This window comes from Drosophila nasuta, chromosome 2L, assembly GCF_023558535.2.
Source record: "Drosophila nasuta strain 15112-1781.00 chromosome 2L, ASM2355853v1, whole genome shotgun sequence".
Lineage (NCBI taxonomy): Eukaryota > Metazoa > Arthropoda > Insecta > Diptera > Drosophilidae > Drosophila > Drosophila nasuta.
This window is the reverse complement of record NC_083455.1, coordinates 9,044,122-9,067,936: the sequence shown is the minus strand read 5'-3', so window position 1 is coordinate 9,067,936 and position 23,815 is coordinate 9,044,122. Positions and strand designations below refer to the sequence as shown.

The window sequence follows — 23,815 nt, the reverse complement described above, 5'->3', positions numbered from 1 at the left end:
TGTTTCGTTTGCGGCTTGCTTACGCGTTTCTTAGGGCTCAAGACATGGGCTGAGGGTGCACAAGGGTGTGAAACTAGCGCGTCGAATTGGCGAAGGGTGCAGGCCACGTGGCCAACAACAACAACAACAGCCACAACGAGAACAACTACAACGCACCACATGAAGAGATACACAAAAGAGGGCAAAGAAAATAATAAACATAAAAAGCAAATCCTTAAGGTGCAGTGGGCTATTTTTTCTGTTCAGCACCCGCAAGAAAGTGCCAAGCATGAGGGGGGAATAGGAAGTGTGGGTGTCGTAGTTGATGACTTCATGTCCCCAAGGTGTGCAGCAAGTAGCGAGCAGCTGGAAGAAGCAGAAGCAGGCGGAAGACTAAAGGCAGAAGGCAGTGCAACGTCCTTACTTACAATTTTACCCACTAACAGACATGGTCTGCATTTTTATGGCTTGCAGTGTGCGCCGGCTTTATGGCCTTTTAAAAAATATTAAATTTAAATTTTATTTATGCCAAGTGTAAGCAACCCTCTCGATATTACGACTCTCTCTCGATATTACGATGTTTTACAGCATGATTTTAGGCAATAGTAATAGTCATAGAATGTTACTGCATTTGATTTGGTTTTGCCCATAAAAGTACTTTTATTGAAGTCCAATTACGATTGCTTTAAAGTTGTGTTTGGATATAGTAAACTAATTATGGCAATGGTTCTTTAACAATGTTAAGATTGTTCACCATATGATATTAAAATTAACATTGAACAGTTAAAATCTAGTTTTATTTGTTCAAAAGTCAGTTTGTGCAGCTTTTTTCACCTATTTAAATCACTCTATGGACATTTCGGGTATTCGCTGCATAAATTGTATAAATAATTAAACAAGCCTCACGAAAAGGCTCCATTGTGAACGATCCTTATTGATAACTATTGGATGTTCAGAAAGAAGTGTTCAGTTAAAAACTTGTTTCCTTTAGACTGTTCTAAGATAATTTATATTAGGTCTTATCGTAGTTAGAAAGATAATAATTTAGTCAATAGATCAATCAGCCAAGACAAACTTCTCAGACAAACATTTCATATGCATATGTGTAATTCTCTAGAGACAATAGTCGGGTATTATTATTATTTAAAATGACAAAATTTTATCTGAAACAATTTTAAAAATATAAGAAAATAATATTCATAAGCTCTGGATTAACACTATATTTAGAGCCAAGATTGATTTTATGAACTTTTTCTGTTTTATGATAAAATATAAAACCTTAAATAAAAAAAAAAAAATGTTCAAAATCATTCTTTGCTCAAATTAAGAACTAATTAAAACCCATTTGCAGTCGCACTTGAAATGGTCGATAGACAACGAACTTCGAATTTAACCATTTATCCATAACAATCCTATTAAAGTATTTAATGTTCGTTCATCAAGAATATGTTATGAATCCTTAAAAATCCAATGATCCCAGCTTATATACTTTGTAGTCCGATTTCTGGATATGGCGGAGTTAAAAATAAATGTTCTTTATCGAAAATAAAATGAATCTCAAGAACTAACTCGATTAATTGGCATCAACAAAATATGCTGTCAGAAACAAACAAACAATGAATAAGAATTGAAAACTTTAAGCATTTGCTATGTAATAAATGGAAATAAATGTTGCGCCTTTCGGATAGGCAACGTTTGTTTTGTTGCCAAGAGCAGCGAATATCCGAACCAGTTAGAATAGTCTGAAGAAGCATGTGCATGTGTGTGTGAGTCTCTAATGTAACATATGCTTGAGTGGTTATCTATTTGAAATGCTTTACGCACTTTGCCAATTTGCACTGAGAGAGCATCCTGCCCTCACCCCCTTCCCCTCTCAGTGGTCTTCACTCTTTTGGCTTTGGTGATTCCCCCTTGAGGCATTTGGTTTGTGCGGCTTCTGTTGTTGTTGTTGTTGTTGTTATTGTTTTTCTAACCAAACCAAAATCTCTGAGCGCATTTGTTGCTGAAGGCTGCTGGCGTTCCATGTTGTTTGTTCTTTTTGCGTTTGCCTTGTTTTCGTTTGCTTACAATAAAATCAAAGATTGCGTCTGGGATTTTGTTTTCGCAAACCTTAAAAGAAAACCAAGTCAAATAAGCGCTGCCAGCATTGGCCAGTCGCAGTCACAGCCGCAGTCAAAAGTAGCGGTCTCCAAGACCCAGTTTCAGCCTCAAACCCAGTGGGAGATCAAATGGGGTGGATGGGCTTAAGGCCGTGTTCCAAATAATAACTTATTGATTTCGATTGCACGGCAAAGCGTAACTTTAAATTAAAGCAGCATCAAATATGTATGAGCTGTACTGCGACTTTGTCGCCGCATTTTTACTGCTGACATTTTTTCCAATTAGCCACAAGATTCGCCAAATCCCAATTCTGGCCAAAAGAGCTTCGTAAAGCAGCACACACAAATAATTACATTGCCATCCACAGAGAGAGAGAGAGAGAGAGAGAGAGGAACGGGAAAAACACACACGACAAACCGCAATAACAATGCAAGAAGCCAAAAGAGTAACAGCCAAAAAAGAAATATATAGAACTTCCATTTCAGGATTAGTCTGTGGCCAAGTTTTGTTGTAACTGAAAAGAGCTTTAAATGTTGTTTCAAGTTTTCTCTCAACTTAAAGTCCTCAATATCGTGCCAATCAATCCATTTACAGAGCCTTGGCTATAAGTAAATGAAAGTCTAGTTTTCTTATTAGCTTCTTTGGCTTACAAGATGCTCACGAGACCTTCGTTGGCTGCTTTGGAAATTGCCAAGCAAATCCGTCTGTAATTGAGCTCGAGAGTCACAGATGTTTCAAGGATTTAACAATGCGACAATGATGAGCCACTGAGCCACATCGAGTTGCGGCCCAAGCAACAAGCGATTTGCAGGACACGCTGCAGGACACTGCTGGCTGGCTGTTTAGGACGCCAATTTGAATTAATAAGTTTATTATTTTCTAGCTGCTCGTCGGATTTGTTGCGGATTTGTATTTTATGTTATTTAATTTGCCAAACCAACACAATACGCGGTCTGAAGCTGAGGCGGCCTATTGAGCTGCTTTTATACCCGGTAGCCCAGAAGGAATTATGCCTTTTGTTCGACTTATTTGTGGCAACAGAATATGTGTTCGAGTAGAAAGCAACTGTGTTCAGAAAAATAATATACATATGTATTATGTTTATATACTTGAACCAACAGACTTTATGTGTAGTACAAATTGTGTTCATTTCATTCTTTCGGCTTATGTAAAAGTTCGAGTATAATGATAATATTTAATAGTTAATCATAAAAAATAAGAGATTAATACAATAATATCAAAGTTATAATAATATATGAAGAAATAAAAATAAAATAAAGAAAAAAAAAAACTACATAATTATTTTAAATTTCTCTTGAATTGAATTTTATTAATTTAAAAAAATAATGTATGTAGCATAATGATTAGATTTTTGTTTGATTTTCAATATAAATTTTAGCTTTTTTTATGATAACTGAGTATTTTGTTCACTATCACCATAGTTTAAAAAGTTTAAGCATGTAGATTTAGAATGAATATAAAGAAATAACAACAGTGAAAATTCTCTCAACATATTGTTAAACTTCTTTAGTTATTGCATAGATAATTAAAAGTAGTTATACATTTTATAATCAATACCCAGCCTTAATATAAAATTTATAACAATTTTTGAACGAAAATTGCGTTTAAAAGCAAGGTTTATTTTAACAAAAGTGAAACAAAAGGAAGAATGGGTGTTATTATATTTTTCTATAGCTTACTATAATAATTGGAATTATTTTTATTGTTTTTACATATATAGAACAATAGGAAACTAAAATGTCTTAAAAGATGGTTGAATTTGTTTAATTATTTGTGAATATTTCTTGGGGTACTGATAGGATAGCATAATAAAGTACATATCAGAGAAAAACTGTAATTAGTCAGCTTTTTTCGACATGTAGTAGAATTGGTGTGGAAAATAAGAGAATAAAAACAAAATTATACAAACACGGTCAAAGGTAAGTATGAGAAGCTTATTCCTTTAAAATTCTTTATGATATGATCAACTCTATTGATTAATTAAGAAATATGAAGTCATCTAAGCACCCAATTTTTGTGGTTTTATTATTTTTCCTTCATTTCAAACCACAAATTCTCTACCATCTTAATCATCGATGATTTTGCTTAGAGTTTCTTCTTCACATTCGTTTATGTATACTCTAAAAATGGATAGCGAGTATTTCATAGTCGGAAATACTTGATTGTAGTTGTGCGACTCATTTTCCTTGGGTCGAAGGACTCACAGGACACTCACAGGAGGTCTCAGCTGTTGGTCTGCGCACTGTGGCTCAAAGTCTCATTTAGTTTTCCCTCGGCTTTGCCATCCATTTGCCATTTCCCAACAATGAAATCTGCTCCCAAAAGTTTTTTTTGTTGTTTTTTTATTTTTATTTCAGTTTATTTTTGCATTTAGTGTACTTAGGATTTCTGTTACATTGTTGTTTTTGTTTGTTTTTGTTATTTTTAGCTGCAATTTCGCTTAAGCTACATATTTGTTTTTCTTTTCGTGTGTTTTTTTGTTCTTTTCTTAGCTTTTGTTTGCCTTCGTTACTTAAACTTCTTTTATTTTTTTGTTTGTCATTTTCAATGCGCTTTAATTTCTTTTTCTTTAACATGATTGTGCTCAACGTTTTGTTTGTTTTCTCGTTTTTAATTATATTTGGAAAATAATTAATTAATATAAATTGCCATGAATTGAATTCGTTGCAGGTGAAAATGTATTTTTGTTTTTGTTGTTGTCTTGACAATTTCTCTTGTTTATAATTGAAGTATATGTGTATCGTGATTATTAATTAAATGTACGTAATGTAATTATAATTTTAATTGCATTTAACTCTACGATGCAAAATCAGCATTTATGATTGGAGTAAACTATGAAACAATTTTTTTAATGTTTCAACTATATCAATTGCACAATCAAATTATTCTAAATGCATTTTGATTACATTGAATTGGAAAGAATTAAAGATTAAGTTTCGGCTGGCCGAACTTTAACTAATTATTAAAATTGAGTTTAATTAAATATATATTTTGAATATTTGCAAGAATATTTTATTTATTTGATTTTTGTTTTTCTTTTTTCTTTTTGTTGCAGTGGCGAAACCTCGTTAAAGCTTATTGATAAGAAACACAAGATAAGATCGCAAGATGATTGAAATGAATCGCGGAAAAGGCACAGGAAAAGGTTTTTTCACATCAATACAAACACAAACAGAAAAAGGATACTATAGCAAGCCAAAGTTCAAGTTAATAATGTCATTTGATATGCGTCTAATTGACTTTGTTGTGATTCAAAGTTGAAGCTGTCTGATTTTTGAATTCTTAGCGTATCTCAGATATTTCGCTATTTCGATTATCTGGTTCACTTCTCTCTATTAGCTTAGGCAGTTCTAGAAGCATTTTTGTTGTTGCATCAATTGAAATCTAAATTTGTCAATTATTGTCAAAATTATACGCAGGTTTTCTAGATCCGTTCCTTACCTCAAATGTGACCCATCAAAATTAAATTTTGAGTTGGAATTGATAGAGTTTTGTTGACAAAGGGGGCTTGCATAGAGCTACGCTTATACCTGTATATATATATATAGATTTCTTTATATACATTTAAAGCAAAAATTATCAGATAGAGAGAGCATTCAGGTGGAGGAGCGATAGGTACACACATATGTCAATGATTAAATTTTAGATTCTATTTCATAGAATATGCGTCGAGTACTTCTAATTTTTCTTACGTTTATTTCATATACCATTTATATATTATTTTTGATATCAACTGTAGTCAGTAGTGAATTGTATTTACATTTATTTTATTGAATAATGCTGAGGGCAAACCTTAAGCTATTGACTCGATATTGAACCTAAAGCTAAGCTAACACTAAGCATCTCTCCTGTGTTTGACCCAAAAAAGTTCTTAAACGGTAGACATACGATATACGATATTATTAAGTGCATTGTGCCCAAATCGAAGACGTAATTAGTTCAATTTTGATTCAATTCTCATCTTTTTTATATAAGATACTTTTAGTGAAGTGCAGCTTTTAGTGCCGTAATATTTTAATTTGTGTTTTTTTTTCGTGTTCTCAAAGCATTTTCATATTTTTTTATACCTCTTCGATTAGGGCAATTCAACGGCAACTAGCCGCAGTTTATACATAAATCATTAAATTTTAAATGCATTATTTTGAAATGCATAAAATTCGCATCGTGCTTGCCATATATATGTATGTATGTAATATAATATTCGATATAAATTTTAAATGTGTGCTAAAATCGCGTGTAGATTCTGCCTGCTGTCTTTCTTTACTTTAGCCTTTGTCTTTAATCTGTTCTAATTCAGCTGTAGCTATTTTTTTCTGTTTTTTGGATTGTTTGCAATTCCAATTTTAACTTCAATACATCAGCGTTTGGGTGCTGGGCTTAAAACCCAAGTTCTTGCGTTGTAAAAACAAATGGATCTCCCGGAAATTGGGTCGACTTGACTCGTTGCGTTGCCAGCATTCGCACATCAGATCGTAAATCTCCCGTGGACAGTTGACTGGCATTGGCAATAGTTCCTGCCACACACAAAAAGAAGAAATATTAGAAATATTTCGGTTGATTTGTTTAGTTGACTTTCAACTTACATGCATTTTGTCATCCTGATAGATATGCCCGATATTTTCAATAACATTCGCGTCCGACATGTGCTCATAGGGCTGCTCTCGAGCGAATGTTAAAATCTCCCAAAGGGCAACGGCAAAGGACCAAACATCTGATTTTGTGCTGAATTTCGCCTGCAATTAAATGTTTTATTAATGTATATGGAAATATCCTACAAAATCAACAAAATAGAAATAGCAAAAAAAAAAAAAGAAATACTCGAGGAGAATATGAATGTAGATATTTTGTGCCTTTGGCTTTGTTGTATTTAGCTTGGCTTTTGGTTTAAGAATTTTTGCGGTTGTTGCGCCACAAAAGCCATTCATGTGCACATGGATCCTTTAAGGCAACTTTTGCGCTTTTTAATATGCCATATATATATGTACATACATATATCCGAAACAGCATTTAGCATATCTCAACTCTTGCCCTTTGCCCTTTCTACTCGGCTGCCGTTCATTTGGCCCCGAGGCAATGGCAAAACTCTAAAAGCAGCTTGTTCTCGGCACTGTCTAAAACACACACAAACAACCTCGGTAACAACCTCAGCAACAACTGTAGCAACAACAACAACAACAACTGGAATCGGAGCAACAACTGGCACCATATCTAGTGCGATATGCGTGGGCTTATCCATGACTTTTATCCTTGTTATTTCGAGGCAAAACTTCATGCATGTCCTTTTGTCTGCGTGCCTGTTTTGTGCTCTCCTCTCTCCTCTCTCCTGTCTCCCTCTCTCTCTCTCTCTCTCTCTCTCTGTCTGCACCCAAACCCCTTTTTCATGTAGTTAATTAATTTATTTAGTGCGGTTTTTCGCTCGGGGATTTACAAAATATTCTTCTCCTTCTCTTTCTACTTCTCCGTCTCGTTCTCATTCTCGGTCTATGTTTCTATTTTTTTTCTGTTTCGTTCGCTTGCATAGTATATTTTTATTTTTTACTTTTAATTTGTCTGTATTTTGTTGTTGTTGCTTTGTTTCATTCTTTCTGTCGGGGTTCGTTTGTTTGCTCGGTAATAAAAATCGCGCTCTATGCCATTTTCAGCGTAAATTGAAGTGCTCGCTTCGCATTTTTGATGAGAGTTGCTTGGGCTCGGTTAGGAGCGGGAGTTAATGGACTTCAACTAACCGTAAGTTAATTGGATGACTACATGCTAGAGGCACAGCATGCAACTTCTAATCTATTTAATAATTTCTGAATCTGAAATGTGTTTCCTTTCATGCGTTTATATATTGTTTATGCTTTTGTTAAAGCTTTACAGATTTCTTTTAGAAATTCTTTATATAGATTCATTTCTTTCGACACTAAGAAGTTTTCGAAATTCAATTGGGAATTAACTTTAATCTTAATTTCAAGTTTTTATTGTGTTAATAATTTTTTTTGTAATTTATCGAATATAAACAAGTATGAAAGCTACAGTCGAGTGTGCTCGACTGTGAGATACCCGCAACCCATTTTGAATAAAAGCAATATCTTGCGGTATTATTCTTATAATATACCGAAAATGCTTCAAAATGCTAAAAATACACCAAATGATACATTTGGTATATCGGTATAGTACCCCACTCAAAATATGCCATAGACTGCACAATATACCAGATTGCCCGCCAAAGCGGAAAAGTTATAATACCCTTCTACCTAATGGGCAGCGGATATAAAAACAAGTTAAGATACACGCTATCCATATTTAATCAAGTCAAACCATTATTATTAAGTATCATTCTTAAAATATACGAAAGCAGTATACCGAAAAAATTCTAAGTTATACCGAAGGCAATATTTGGTATATATATATATATATTATTATATTATTCGTTTCAAAATATACCATACATAATATACCAGATTGTCAACCAATGCAATCAGAACCAAAACCCCTTTTAATAAATTTTACAATTTTTATGTGATCTGGTATTAGTTTTAAAATAAAGCTTACTTATTTAATTTTCAAGCGATTTTTGTAGTAACTTATTTTAAAATTAAACTTCTTATTACTCATTTAAATCGTTGTGCATTTTATAATATTTTCATTAAAGTTGTAAACTTGTGGCAAATAAGTGGCACTTTCTATTTACAATCGGGAGATTTAAGTAACACTCATACGACTAGTTGCGCACTTCATAATAATCTAATTTCTGCTAGCTCTCTAAGAACTAAAATGACATTATATTTTACATTAACAAACTCTCTTTATTTTGCAAATTCTTGCATTTCTCTTTCTGTTTCTAGCTCATTTACATTCAAATGCTAATAATTATGCATTTGAAGCTTGCAATTCGTTTTAAAATAGCGAGTCGCAAGCATCTCGAGTAAAGTATGAATATCTCCTTTTTTATTCAAATTATTAGAACTCTTTGCTTATTCGAGCTATCCTAATGAACTTATCTTAGCGCAACGCATCGCATCGCATTGCGGAACGACTTGAAGACCGGAAAAGGTAACTGACATAAATCGCCAGCTTAAAGAGGCAGCAGAAAAAGCAAATTAAAAATAATTAACACAATTACAACTCATTTTGCTGTCAAGCTGCCCCAAGCATTGACTAACCCCCTCCGCTCTCTGCTCTCTGCTTTCTGGCTTCCTTGGAAGGCATCACAAGAAGTATTGTGTGTTGCAAGCTCGCGAAGAAGCGAGGGACAAAGCATAGAGGGAAGGCGGAGGTGGTAAACAGACAGAGGGAAAAAGTGAACACTGTTCATTAATTTATAATTATAAACTTGTGCTTGAGCGCACAATTCATGCAGCAGGTAAAAGGCTGCAGCAATTATGAGTGTACGACTGGCAAATACTCTGTAAAGCAAAGAGGAAGTAGAAGGATTGTCCTTGGAATTTCTTGTTATTTATTTTTGTATCTAATCAACTTTAGATGCAGTGTATATGATCGATATATATGTAAAGGAATAGTGAATTGAAAGCTTATGTAATTGAAGTTGTTTTAGATCAACACTCTTTGGCTTGCAAATTCTCAAATATGCGAAGAGGAAGTAAATTGATTGTCTTTAGAAATCTTTTTGTTAATTTTTATTCATTTCATGAAGCTAAGAATGCAACAGACAAGACTGTATGACTGAAAAATACTCTGTGATAAGAAGAAAGAGTGAGTTGAGAGCCTTTGCAATTTCATTTGTTTTCTTTTATCAGTTTAACTTATTTAACTTTATACGGCAAGCCTTTGAAATACAACGTGATATGAAGAAGGAGATGGGATCCATTTCTTTTCTTTTACTTAACCTATTTAACTTATTACAACGTTGCAAACTTACCAACAGCACGCTCTCCCAGGCCATCCAACGAATGGGCATCGGCTGGGTTTGTCGGCCCGTGGTTCCCTCCAACTGGCAATAGTCCGACATGTAGGCCGAACGGTTTATCACAGTGCCAATTGAACAGACTTTGACGCTCAGCTCGGGTCCAATGATGCAACTTCTGCAATGATAAAATGTGGGAGAGAGAAAGAAGTTTGAGATCAAGCTAAGACTTTAGAGAGTGAGTGAAAGAGAGATACAGAGCGAGAGTTTGGCGTCAAAAATCTGTGGCAGCATTGAAAATTCAATTAAAAATACCAGAAATTAAATAAACAAACACATCCGCAGGCCAAAAAGGCAGCCCAGACAGCGACACGGGAAGCAAGTCAGCTGCCTCATCTCGCCTCAGCTCAGCTCAGTTCAGCTCAACTGCAGCTTCTGCTTTGGCATCAGTCAGGATATGCTCCTTGCTGACACGAGTTGATTGCTTCGTCGTCCCAATCCCCTTTACATATACCTCATTCCCGTTCCCGATCCTGTTCCCATTCCCACTTCCATTACCATTCTCTCTCCCCTTCCCATTCCCATTCTCATTCTCTCACTCTCAAGCTTGTCGTCGCATGCATTTCAAATGAGCGTCGCTGTCAAACAATCCCCCTCGACATTTTGCCCCATTGCCAGTTGTGCTACACTTCAAGGGGTTGCATGCTTCATGTGTTGCTTGCCTGCTTCTCATGTGGTTGTTGTTCTCGTTGCTTTTGTTGCTCTTGTCATTCAAGAAGGTATTTGCAACTTGATCAAGAGGTTTGCCACAGTTAAGCCTAATGGCTGTGGCAAATACATAATTTATTTGCTTCGATTTGATCCTTAATTAAGGTGTTCCACAGTTCTACAATTATAATGCGGGTTTATTTTTAGGGGAAGTGAACAATAATTAATTCATTGTATCGTCTACATCATTATAATTGCTGTGCTTTCTTCAACAACACCTAAAATGACTTTTTACATTTTAACATTAATTTATTATTTGGTCTATAGCTATTATAATTCATTTTCATTTCATTTCTTCTTCCATATATCTGAATCTGATTTTGAAATTGTATTTTTTATGGCGCAAGCACTAATTTCTGAAACGATATAATTTATTATATTCTCTGCAGTTGTAACAATTCATTTTCTTTTTTAATTAATATCTGAAAATTCTTTTTAAATTGTATTTTAGTTACACCTATTAATTCAATATTTTCTTTAGCAATTAAAGTTGATTACTTTCTTCATTAAATACTAAAATTCCAACCTTACTCTAAATGATCTATTATAAGCTCCTCCCAATGTTTTTATTTTTTCATTAAACTCTTTAAAAGGTTCAAATTAACCTTGTTATAAAAAATAAATATAAACGTGTATACAATTTTCCACAAATAAATAAAAACTCTCTAAAAAAATTATATTTTTAATTACTGCAATTACTCAAATAAAATAAGGAAAAATTTATTATTTTATATATACCTATCATAATTATTTTACTCCCTTCTTTTAGTTATTATATTATTTTGTATAATTATTAAAAATGTATGTAATAATAATAATATTTTACTTCTCTTCGCAGGTCTAAATTGGACTTTGAAATTGCATTTCTGGTTGTCACAAACAGGCTTTAATTACTGACGTAGCCGCTGCTTTAAAAAGGGTATCCGTTATTCATTATTTTGTTAATAGTTATTGTATTTTTGTTGCTGCCGGGCTTTGCCGGTGCAAAACAGATTTAACATTACGTTTGAAAGCTGGCAAGTGGTCAGTCAGTCCACTGAGTACTGAGTACTGAGTACTGAACATCGAGTCCGACCCCGAGGGCAGCACCAGCAAACAGCAAGCTTTATATTTTTGTATTATTGTTTCAGTCGTAGCCCCAACTCTGAACAAAAAGAAACCGGAAGCAGCGAGATGACTCTGAGGCGGTACAACAAAAACGAAGGATGCGGCAGATGAGGATGATGATGACGATGAGAATGAGGAGGGAGAGATCAACAAACGTTGAAGCATGACTGAGAATGACAATATAAGCGGAATGGCAAGCCAGAGATGGGATTGGGATTGGAAGTGGGGGCAACAGCCTCGGGTGCTGCATACTGCATACTGAGGTGAAGATGCTGGCGGAGGGGGTGGAAGGTGGTGTAGTAAATGAAACCATGAAATGGTAAACACAATCAACATTTGATATTGGGCAAAGCGGAGTGTGCCAAAGTTAAGTAAATACGACGACAGTCTGCAGCTTATGACTGATGACAGCCAACTCCAAACTCATACCTGCTGCAACAATTGAGAACTCAAAAAATATGCGAATGGTTGACGAATGCGGAAAGGAAAGAAAAAAAGTGGGAAAAGAGATCTAGAAATGATTTTTAATGAACGATGTGGGAGACCAAAAAATCGAAGAAGAAAATATGCGAGTAATAAATTCATAATCAAAGTGGTTAAAATGATAAATTGTGCAAATCTTGAAGTTAGTTTCACTCGTGACTATCGAACATCTGGCACATCTTCAGCAAATTCATTAACGGAAATGCAATCATGTATGCAAAGGGCCCAGCGCAAGCGAACCATGTGCTAAATCCCTGGCAAACAGGACTAACCAAATGACTGACTGACGAAGGGCCAGCGGGCAATATATATGAACTCTGTCCCCCCACTCTCTCTGTATATGGAATATTGCCAGCAAATATCCAGCAAAGTTTGGAACGGGCATTGCTACGGGTATTACACATAAGCAGACAGGTCTGACGTGCATAATTTCCTGTTGTTCGCCAGCCTCTTAATATCATTGAAAAAGGATATGAAGTGCTGTCATATTACAAATAAAATTTCTGCCTCAAGAGCTCCCATCTCCTCCTCCATCTCCTCCCATTCGACTTTCGATTGCTCGACATGTAATGCGTTTAGTCCCGCAAATCTCAACCCGAAGAGCCACCCTCTACTTTTTGGCGGACAGTTTCTGATTTCGTGCGTTATAGATTTCGATTTTGAAGACGCACAACAATTGAATTTGAGTTGAGTGAAAGGTTTAATTTTCGGCTGACATGCGATTGTATATGTATGTATGATGACATGGCAGTTGGGGGGCAAGTTCAGCACACAAATACGAGTATAGTAGACACATGACGCAGTTGCAACATGGATCGAGTGTCGCTTGTTGAGTGAGTAGTTAAGTAGGCTTGTCTAGGCAGTTTACGAATGGGCTAGGATTACCATTTCTATGCTCTTGACATCCATTGACAGCGACACTGACACGTGTCGAGCTTTTCGTCGAGGGTTGAAACAGTATAATATGCTTTGTATATATGCTTTTTGGCCTCATCTTTATTTGCACCTCCTTCTACTCTCTCTTTCAGCATTCATATCATGCATATCTGTTGGCTGTCTTCAAATTGGCCAATTGATACTCGTATCGCTATTGCATTAGCCACCGACTTTAAACCAGATTGTGTTAACTAGATTGTGGCAACTCGATCGATTCAAATGCTTCCATTAGCTTCAAAAAAGAGGGAAAAGAAAAACCGCACTATTAACCCAATTAATTTGGCAAACACACAAAAACAAACTCGCACAAAATTCGACCATAAATTCGGTTAAGAAAAATATTCCGTAAAATAAAACTCTGCCATGTGCTGGAACTGTGCGAGTGTGTTTGTCAGTGTGTGTGTGTGTCTGTGTGTGGACTGGGCCAGAACCAACGTCAATTAAAATGCGCTATAAAAATTTGTAAGCTGACCAACAAATTAAAGCAGCAAATGGCGGACGCTCCGCCCAAAATAAAAATAACAACAGACTAAAAAAAAAGACAGAAAAATATGTTTGGCAACAGTAACCCAAAAAATACTCTACCAACTGCAGGACAGCTTGAAATGATTCTTCGAAGCATAAATCTGACTTTAACATCATTAAAAAGTTTAAAGGTTACATTTCGATTTTACAATTAACATTATGCATATCATATAATTTATAAGGGAAATTTATAGAGCAAAAATTCTTTCAATTCAGATTATATCTTTGTCCAGAGATTAAAGAAATCGCAATCGTTGAATTGAATCTTTAGGAAAGTAATTTAATTTTGTATTCAAAAGTAATTTTTATATTTAAGTGAAATATTTGTTGTTCAAAACATAAAAAAACATTTCTTATATGCAGATTTGTAAATCAACATTTTTAGGTGCAACATTTTCTTTAAAAATGCGAAGCTTCTGAAAAACATTCAGTATTTTATTAGTATTTCAGTATTATTTTAGTATTTAAATTTAATATTTCTCCGATTTTTTCTGATAGCATTTTTTTTTTAAAATATTTATTTAGCTTATTGATTTATATTTCATTTCATTATTTTAATTTTAAGGTATGTTTATTTCATAATAAATAATTTTTTTGGTTTTTAGTATTTTTGTATACGTATAAATACTAATTATAAAGAGTCTTTGTTTTATGTTTTCGTGCACTTCAACACATTGTATACTACCCAATTTAGTTAGTATATTTAGTGTTTTGATAATAAAAGAGCAGACAATGAATGGAGTCGTCGTTAGTTTTGGCCTTTGTTCTGCGCAACTTTCTCTAACAAGTTGTGTGCCAGAAACAGCAGCAACAGCGCTAACAACAACAACAACAACAACAACAACTACAATAAATGCAACAATAACAACAACTAACGTTGTTCCAGTTTTTGATGCTGTTTTTTTTTAGCTGGCAATTACAAGGATATTAGGTTAACACAAATGCACAACAAAATGTCCTTGGATTTGCGACAAAAACAGAGATAGCCAGAGAGAGATACAAAACAGAGAAAATAACAACAGCGAGCGACAGAGATAGTGAGAGAGAGAGAGAGAGAAAGAGAGAGAGAGCGAAAAAAAGTGGAATAAGAAAAATGAGTACAAAACGCAATAACAATAAATTGCATGCGACTTGCGGCGCACTTTTAAAATGTGTCAGAAAAACATATAGTTATGGGTTTTTAGTTGCCCAGAGTCTGAGCTCAGCTCACACCCAACACACTCCACACAGTAGACAGCCAAGAACTAAGAGCCAACATTTAACACCCAACAACACCAACACTAACACCCTACACATTCCTAATGCCATCGCTTATCCACACGACGCGACGGCGGGCAAAATAAATAAAATGCCAGCCAACAGAAGCAGCAGCAGCGGCAAGGACAAATAAACGACTTTGGGATTTGCTTTGGCGTGGGACGCGCGGACGAGGAAAGCGTCTTGGCACTTGGTTATAAATTAGAAGCATGTGCCCAGTGACCAGCCAACTGGGCCTCAAATGTCCAAATGGCGAATGCCGCATACAAGAACGAAAGTATTGTATATGGCGGCTTTGGCTTAAAGCGAGTTAATTAAAGTCCATCGCGCCGCTCTTTATCCCTTCGCCACCAGGCCAAATAAAAATGATGGCCATTAAAAACACGCCATGGACATTAAGTGCATCAACTCGAGTGCTGGAACTGGACTCAACTCGACTCAACTGAACTGGTCAGTTGTCTTTTGTCTGTCAGTCGAATGTCTGTCGCAGTTCAATAAACTAAGAAAACAAACAATTAAACTCGAGTCTGATGAGCCATACGAGGTCAAAGGGTGTCTTAAAATCATCCCCCAATCACATCAAATCGCCCCAAGGCGAATGGAAGAGCTGCCTCAAGTCGATTCTATATATTCAGTCATGGCAACGGGCCACTTAAAGAGGTCATATGATATGTCATAGAGTATTTCTAATCAAATGATATTTTCGTATTTGACGTGAGACAAAAAAATAACACAAGCTCGTATTACTTAGGTGAGATTTCATTTCAGCTTTCAAGTTTTCCTTTAACTTTTCTTTAATATTAGCTATGAGAGCAGAGAAAAACCTAAAAGAAAATCCTTAAACTTGAAAAGAAATTTATCCATAACAGTCAAAAAAATAACAATAAATTGAATTCAATTAAAAGCTAATTAAATAATTTATCACTCAATTTAAAAGTTTGAATTTAAATAGCCTTGATTATTTTAAGAATTTGGTAAGTCTTTTTCTTATTCTTGCAACTGATGAACAAGAAAATTCATTTCACAATTGTCAAACATAATTAAATAATCCATTAATTGTCTATTGTTATTAAGACATTGGAATGAAAAAGGTTTCGTTTTTTATATTTGAATATCAATGTGACTAATATACATTTTAAAATCATTAGATTAAATTCCATTATCTTAGAACATAAATATTAGCTCAATAAATTATTTAAATAGAGTATTAAAGTGCAAAGATGACTGCAACTCGAAAAAGTGCGGCAACTGCGGTGGCAATCACACTGCTAACTATAGAGGTTGCCCAGTTTATAAGGATCTGAAAAGCCGCATTCATCAAAAAGGAATTACCGCCCGCACCCAAAATAAAACGTTGAAAGTCTCCAGATCAAACCCTGAAGTCTTCTTCTCCACTGCAGCCAGATCCTCACTAGGACCTATTAACTCTGACAAAAGTGTGACATACGCAAGCGCTTTAAAATCAGGACCGGCTACCCCTGCCCCAAAAAGTTCATTTCTGCAATCAGCATACCAAGAACCGAACATGGCTCAGCAACATCAATCGCCGGAGCAGCCAAAAAGCAACTTCGAAGCTATGATATGCAGCTTACAACAAAGCCTTACAGAATTTATGTCATTCATGCGCACAACTATGCAAGATTTAATGCGAAACCAAAATCTATTGATTCAAATGCTGGTTTCACAACAATCCAAATAATGACTCCCCTACGGATCTCTACGTGGAACGCTAACGGCGTTTCACAGCATAAACTTGAGTTAGCTCAATTCCTACTCGACAATCAAATCGACGTAATGCTGCTTTCAGAAACACACCTTACAAACAAATACAATTTTCATCTACGAGGATATACTTTCTACGGAACAAATCATCCAGACGGTAAAGCACATGGTGGGACTGGAATTCTAATCAGAAGCCGTATTAAGCACTACTATCATAACAAATTTGCTAAAAACTACCTACAGGCCACATCTATAAATATAAAACTAAATACCGGCAACGAAATTACACTAGCCGCCGTATACTGCCCCCCTCGCTTCACTATAGCTGAAGTTGAGTTTATGCAGTTTTTCAACTCACTAGGAGACCACTTCATAGCAGCAGGAGACTACAATGCCAAGCACACACACTGGGGATCTCGTCTCGTGACCCCAAAAGGAAAGCAGCTCTACAATGCCATTATCAACGCCAAGAACAAGCTCGACTATGTTTCTCCTGGCACACCAACATACTGGCCGGCAGACCCAAAGAAACTGCCCGATTTAATAGACTTTGCGATTACCAAAACATTCAAAAATCTGATAAGCGCCGAATGCCTTCCGGATCTTTCATCTGACCACTCGCCTATACTGTTTATTCTACTTCGGCATCCAGGAACATTGGAACAATCACTAAAATTGACCTCACAGAAAACTAATTGGATTAAGTACAGAAAGTATATAAGCTCACATATTGAGCTAAGTCCCCATCTCAATAATGAAGCCGACGTAGACAGCTTTGTTAATTCACTGGAGTCTGTACTTGTCTCTGCAGCCCAAGCTTCAACACCTCAAACCATAAATACACAAAGCAATCGAAAGAAGACAAATCTACAAATCGAGCAGCTCGTCCTCGAAAAGCGACGCTTACGTCGAGAGTGGCAATTCCACAGATCGCCATCTGCTAAGCAACGTTTAAGACATGCCTCACGTGAACTTACTAAAGCTCTTCAGCAAGAAGAAGCATATGTCCAACGCCACTACATAGAGCAATTGTGTACTTCTAGTACGAAAAACTCACTATGGAGAGATCACCCTACTCTGAGCTCACCGAAAGAAACCGTGATGCCTATTAGAAATCCCACAGGAGGCTGGGCGCGTAGCGATGCAGACAGAGCCAGCACGTTTGCCAACCACCTTAAAAATGTATTCCAACCAAATCCTGCCACGAGTGAGTTTACTCTGCCGACTTTATTAAACGATCCTCAGCTTCAACGTGAGTCAATCGAATTTCGCCCAAATGAAATCGTTAACATCATCAAAAATCAACTGAATCCGAAAAATCCCCGGGCTGCGACCTCATAACTCCCAAAATGATCATCGAGCTCCCATATTGCGCCGTTTGCACTATCACCCAGCTTTTCAATACCATCGCAAAACTTGGCTACTATCCAGTGAGATGGAAAAAGTCAATTATAATAATGATAGCAAAACCGGGAAAAGACCACACAGTCCCCACGTCGTATAGACCTATAAGCCTACTTTCATGCTTATCTAAACTCTTTGAAAAATGCGTTTTGATTCGGATAAACGCATACCTAAGACTCCAGGAAGGAATCCCGTCACATCAATTTGGGTTTCGTGAAAAGCACGGAACAATTGAGCAGGTCAACCGGATAACATCAGAAATTCGGAACGCGTTCGAAAAACGAGAGTACTGTACTGCCGTATTTTTAGATGTCTCTCAAGCATTTGATAGAGTCTGGCTAGAAGGTCTAATGTACAAGATCAAGACAATGCTCCCCAGCAACACCCATAAGCTTTTAGAGTCTTACCTTTACGACAGAAAATTTGTTGTGAGATGCAACACTGCTATATCTGATGATTTCACTGTTGGAGCCGGAGTTCCTCAAGGTAGTGTGCTAGGGCCAACACTATACGTCCTCTACACAGCAGACATCCCGACAAGCACACGAATAACAACATCTACGTTTGCTGATGATACAGCTATTCTTAGCCGCTCAAAATGCCCGAGGCAAGCAACTGCGCAGCTAGCTCATCATATAATCGACGTTGAAAAATGGCTATCAGATTGGCGAATTAGAGTGAACGAACAAAAATGCAAGCACGTTACATTCACCCTGAACAGACAAAACTGCCCGCCGCTAACGTTAAACAACACTCTACTCCCGCAAGCAAACGAAGTGACATATCTAGGAGTACACCTCGACAGAAGACTCACATGGCGCCGGCACATTGAAGCCAAAAGAACACATCTAAAGCTAAAAGCCAGCAGCCTTCATTGGCTTATCAACGCTCGGTCTCCTCTCAGCCTTGAATATAAAGTCCTGCTGTATAACTCGGTACTAAAACCTGTATGGATGTACGGCTCCCAATTATGGGGGGAATGCCAGCAATAGTAATATTGACATAGTCCAGCGAGCTCAGTCGAAGATCTTGAGAACCATCACCGGGGCACCGTGGTACGTTCGCAACGAAAACATACAACGCGACTTAAACGTCCTACCAGTCAAAGAAGTGATCGCAGAACAGAAGGAAAAGTACTATACCAAGCTACTCTTGCACCCTAACCACCTGGCGAGAGGTCTAACAAGGTTGAGCAACCAATCACGTCTTCGTCGTAATGACTTACCTACCCAGCGACCGATTTGAGGGACGCGCAACCAGAATGCAGTTTTAACACACTGTTAGCTAAATTTTAATGTTAAGATTCGTAAACTTATTGTTAGTCTCAAAATCTAGAGAAGATTCAATAAATAAAAGCAAAGTCCTCAAAAAAAAAAAAAATAAATAAAAAGTATTAAAGTATTTTGTTCATTAAATTCTCGACTGTTTAAACATTATCATAATAGTTAAATTACAAGTTTACATTTACTTTAATTATTAAATACACAATTCATTTCATTACTTTCATTTCAAGAGAATGAATAAGGAAGAACCTAAAACCCAAACAGATGTATTGAAATGATTCCTTGATACATTTTGTCAATGCGTAGTCCGACATTGAAAACAGAAAGTTTAATTTTTTTTATGTAGTTCTCTATGTTAATAGCATTGTTGAATGAATTAGAAAATCGTGAAACACAATTGGAACAAGTTATTGAAATGATCCTTTTACACAGTTTATCAATTTGCTGCCCGACAATTTTGTTGTAAGTGTGTGAAACAAAGCCACAAAAGCAACTACAATCAGTTTGCAAAACAAAAGGACAGCATCCTATATACTACATATATAGTATATGTATTTCTAGTAGTGACCCAACAATCCTCGATATCAATGCCAATACACGAAGCGACAAACGGCAAGCGGCAAACGCTGAACATTACTGGACCATTACTGGTCACTCTCATTGTGTCCCGTTCCGTATATTGTCAAAGGACATCATCAACATAATAGACATGCTATAGCCACAAAAACGGATGTTGAATTGCGCACAAAAAAAAGAAGGAAAATAAGCGTCGAAGGCGAATCGAAACGAAATGAAACCAAACCAAAACGGAGCTATGAGAAGGAAATACATGGTTGTGGCGAAACGAGCTTATAAGCTTATGAAGGACCGGGACAGGATTTTGTATTTGGTATTGGGACACACACAGGACATAGGACACAGGACACACTGGGTCTGACTTGGCTTTCCACTCAATTGAAACGCTTGAATGAATGAACCCATGAATGAAGGACTTCTGCGAAATAACTACAACTACAACGCACAGCTCATGAGCTGAACTGAACTCAACTGGACTGAGCTTTTTTTTATCACTCAGACAACATCAGCATTGGTCGAGGGTCCTGGTCCTTACACTGTATATATGTGTGTGTGCCAACAACTATTATCATTTGCCCTGAATTCGCACACACACACACAGACACAACAAGTGTAGTTATTGGTGGACCGAGACCCAAAGACACACATATAGGAATAAGTACAGAGGAGGAACCTTTTGCTATACGAGTATTGACTGACCTCCACACACTCACACTCACAGTGAAAAAGATGAGCTAGGAAGCCAATGGAGCAACCAGCTACAAGCACATAATAGGCCATTTGGACAGTACTTGAGGGTCAAGCCATAATGTATGCTAATGATAACGATGGAGAGACCTCGGCCTCAGCTTCAGTGTCGTTTCTATGTAGCCCCAAAGCATCGATGTCAAAGGTTATGACAAGGCGGCCTCATTTCGCATTTATGATTTTTGCCATTCATGATTGATTTTCTTCACTCATAATTCAGATTTAAGTTTTGCTTTTATGGCTCGAGGTCAACTCTGAAAACACACACGTGCCACTCGGCTGACAAACTGCGATTACTTCGTCATTTCAGTTTGGTTGCAGCAAATCGAATTTGCATGCACTCTAAAGCGATTACTGCGACATGCAATTGGCCTTAAACTGTGACTCGTTATATCGTGCTAAAGTTATATGAATCTTTTGGAAAAATCGTTGTTTGTGTCATGAATATTTAAAGTAAAGTTATGTCATTACTAAACATAATGTCGAGTAATAGGAAGATTATTTAATAATTATTTAAAACAGTAAAATCTGATTTCTTACAAATGTGGTTTACATAATTTGGGAACTTTAGATTGTAGAAGTGCGATATTTCATTTATTTTCTTTCATTATACTATATATTTTTACAAATTCGTTTAGTTTGCTTTATTTTACAATGTTTCTTCTAGCGTCGATCACACTATTATCGACATCCTCTTTTTTTACTTTACTTTATTAACGATTTCCTAATTTGTGCCTTTCGATATTTCCTCAAGTTTAGTGTTGCGTAGTATGTACGTAATGGTTACTTCCTTTAAGTATTAAGCGGTGTGTTGTGATAGTCACTTAGTTTAAGTATTGTAAAATGTAAAAAGATTAAGGAATACCAAAAGCAGCAAGTCTACAAAATATTATCCCTATTTTTCTTTTAAATTTTATTTAACAATTTCTAGCAGTTATTTTTAAAATTAGAATTCATTTGACTATTTTGTAATATGTAACACTTCCTCACAATTGAATTTGTAGAATTTCCAACAATTTGTATCCTTTAATCTTCTATAAGCGGATCAGCAGCTCGGGTAGCTGAGGAATTGAAGCCAATTGAAATGGAGGGCTATTCGGCATCATTTACACGGAAATTGGCTGGCTTTTAACCTATTTGCATGCAGTTGACATATGGCCATTAATTAAAACATCAACACCATGCCCCCAAACACATTGCAACAGCAACATCAGCGGCAACAGCAGCAACAGCAGCGACAAGTCAAGTACAAACAGCAGCAAAACATCGCCTGGAGACTTGCGCAACAATTTCACATGTCAATGCATGCAAAAATTTGTAGGGTAAAAAGGTGGACAGAGGGAGGAGAAAAAGTGACTGCTGCCGTGTGAAATGTGATCAGGTGGAAGCAAATGGTTGCCATTGCCAATAAAGGTCAACTGGGGCGGTTTGAGTCTGTCAAGGGGAAGCAGGAGGAGGTGGAGGAGGAGGAGGCGGGAGATGTGAATGCATTTAACCCTTGACAGCGCGACGCGTGCAAATAAAATGAAATGAAGTTCGAGCTGGTGCTGAAGCTGGAGATGTCGTTGGCTGCTGTTGATGCTCCGAACTCGGGAGCTGCTTGTGACGTTGTCATGGCAGACTCTGGGGGATGGTGACTGGTGACTGCGACTGCGAGAGTCAGGCAGGAAATAATGTGCAGCCAGGCGGAAGTAGTTGCTATATTCCAACGAATTGATTGACTTTAAATGCAACTAGAGGGCCGTTGAAAGCTGCTGCTACGATGCTGCTGTTGCAGCTGCCCCATAAATGCAATGGCACAAGTTGTCAGCAAAATTCTAAAGATTTTATTTGACTTTGGGATTGAGCATGGATGAAATTGCCAATTACTATTAAAAGTTCGTTAGAAATCGAATACATTTTGCACAACTTTGTTTGATTTTATCTGCTTAAGTAATTTTAACTTTGCGTAAAGTTCGTCTCCTGACTTGATTTTGTTTCTTGTTTCTCTATTAGCATGTTGATGAAATTCGGTTTGATCCATATACATTTCTACTTTACTTTAACTTTAAATTGTTGCACGCTGCTTAAAGGCCACGCCCTGATTTTTGTTGTTAGTAGCACGCCTCTTTGTTGCTTCATTAGTGCGGCGCAGCGAGTCGTTTTGAATGATGTGTCCGTGGTTCTTAACTGAAACTCTGCAGCCAACTTGCTTTAATTTGCATTTATGCAAATCGACTGCATTTGAGGGCTTTCACTTTAACTACTTTCACTGCAGTGTTTCGAGTTGAGTTCGGAGTCGGGTTCGAAGTCGGGTTAGAATGAGGTTGAGGTAAGGTCTGGTCTGCTGCGTCTACTATAAGTTGGAATGGATTTACCTTCAAGGGGGCATAAAACTGACTAACTGCCGTAACTCTAGTTCCAGTTCTGAGCAGAGTTGCACTTGGCAACATTTTATGCTTAATTTATGCGCATTTTTCTAGTATTTTTTATTTGCATTTCTGCGCTTTTTTTCTTTCACTTTTTTTTTTGGACTGGAAATTTATTGCATTTTGTTTGCTCGCTTCAATCCGTGCGAGGGCATAACAATTTTCATTTTCAAATTTAGTGACTTTCACTTTTCCCACCTTCCAGAAAAACAATAGCAAGTTTCGCATGTTCTTCAGCAATTTTTTCTTCTTGTTGTAGTTGTAGTTGTTGTTCTTGTTGCCATTGTGGCAAACTGATTTTTAATTAAAATTTCGCCAGGACTGAGTTTTTGTTGCTGTGGTCTGAGGACGACGCCGTTTTAATGTTGATTTTATGCAAATGACAATTGATTGAAAATGGCTCTTTGTGTGTGTGTGTGTGTGTGTGTGAGTGAGTGTGTGAGTTAGTGTCTGTGTGTTTGTGTTGATTGAAGGCATATTAAAATAAATGAAGGCAGGCAACATAATGGCTATAATATGCCATAAACAATTACCATTTAATAAATTATTGCATGTAAATATGCAGACATCGATTGGAATGGTTTAAATACATGTTGTACTCGTACATTCATACGTCGTATTATTATTATTATTATTATGGCATATATACAAAG

At 36.5% G+C, this 23,815-nt stretch overlaps 1 protein-coding gene across 2 annotated transcripts in view; it reads right to left on the bottom strand.

Annotated features, from left to right (window-relative positions):
• Positions 1-4,325: 4,325 nt before the first annotated feature.
• The window catches only part of LOC132798225 (discoidin domain-containing receptor 2), a 160,300-nt gene continuing 140,810 nt past the window's right edge, over positions 4,326-23,815 (bottom strand). Inside the window, exons 15-17 of one of the 2 annotated variants that reach the window (XM_060810004.1) lie at positions 9,962-10,124; positions 6,684-6,833; positions 4,326-6,614 (exon numbers count right to left, since the gene is read on the bottom strand). In XM_060810004.1, the coding sequence (XP_060665987.1) occupies positions 6,450-6,614; positions 6,684-6,833; positions 9,962-10,124 (478 nt within the window). In that variant the 3' untranslated portion in view covers positions 4,326-6,449. The remainder of the gene's footprint in view (positions 6,615-6,683; positions 6,834-9,961; positions 10,125-23,815) is intronic. The other variant, XM_060810003.1, reaches the window with a different exon arrangement.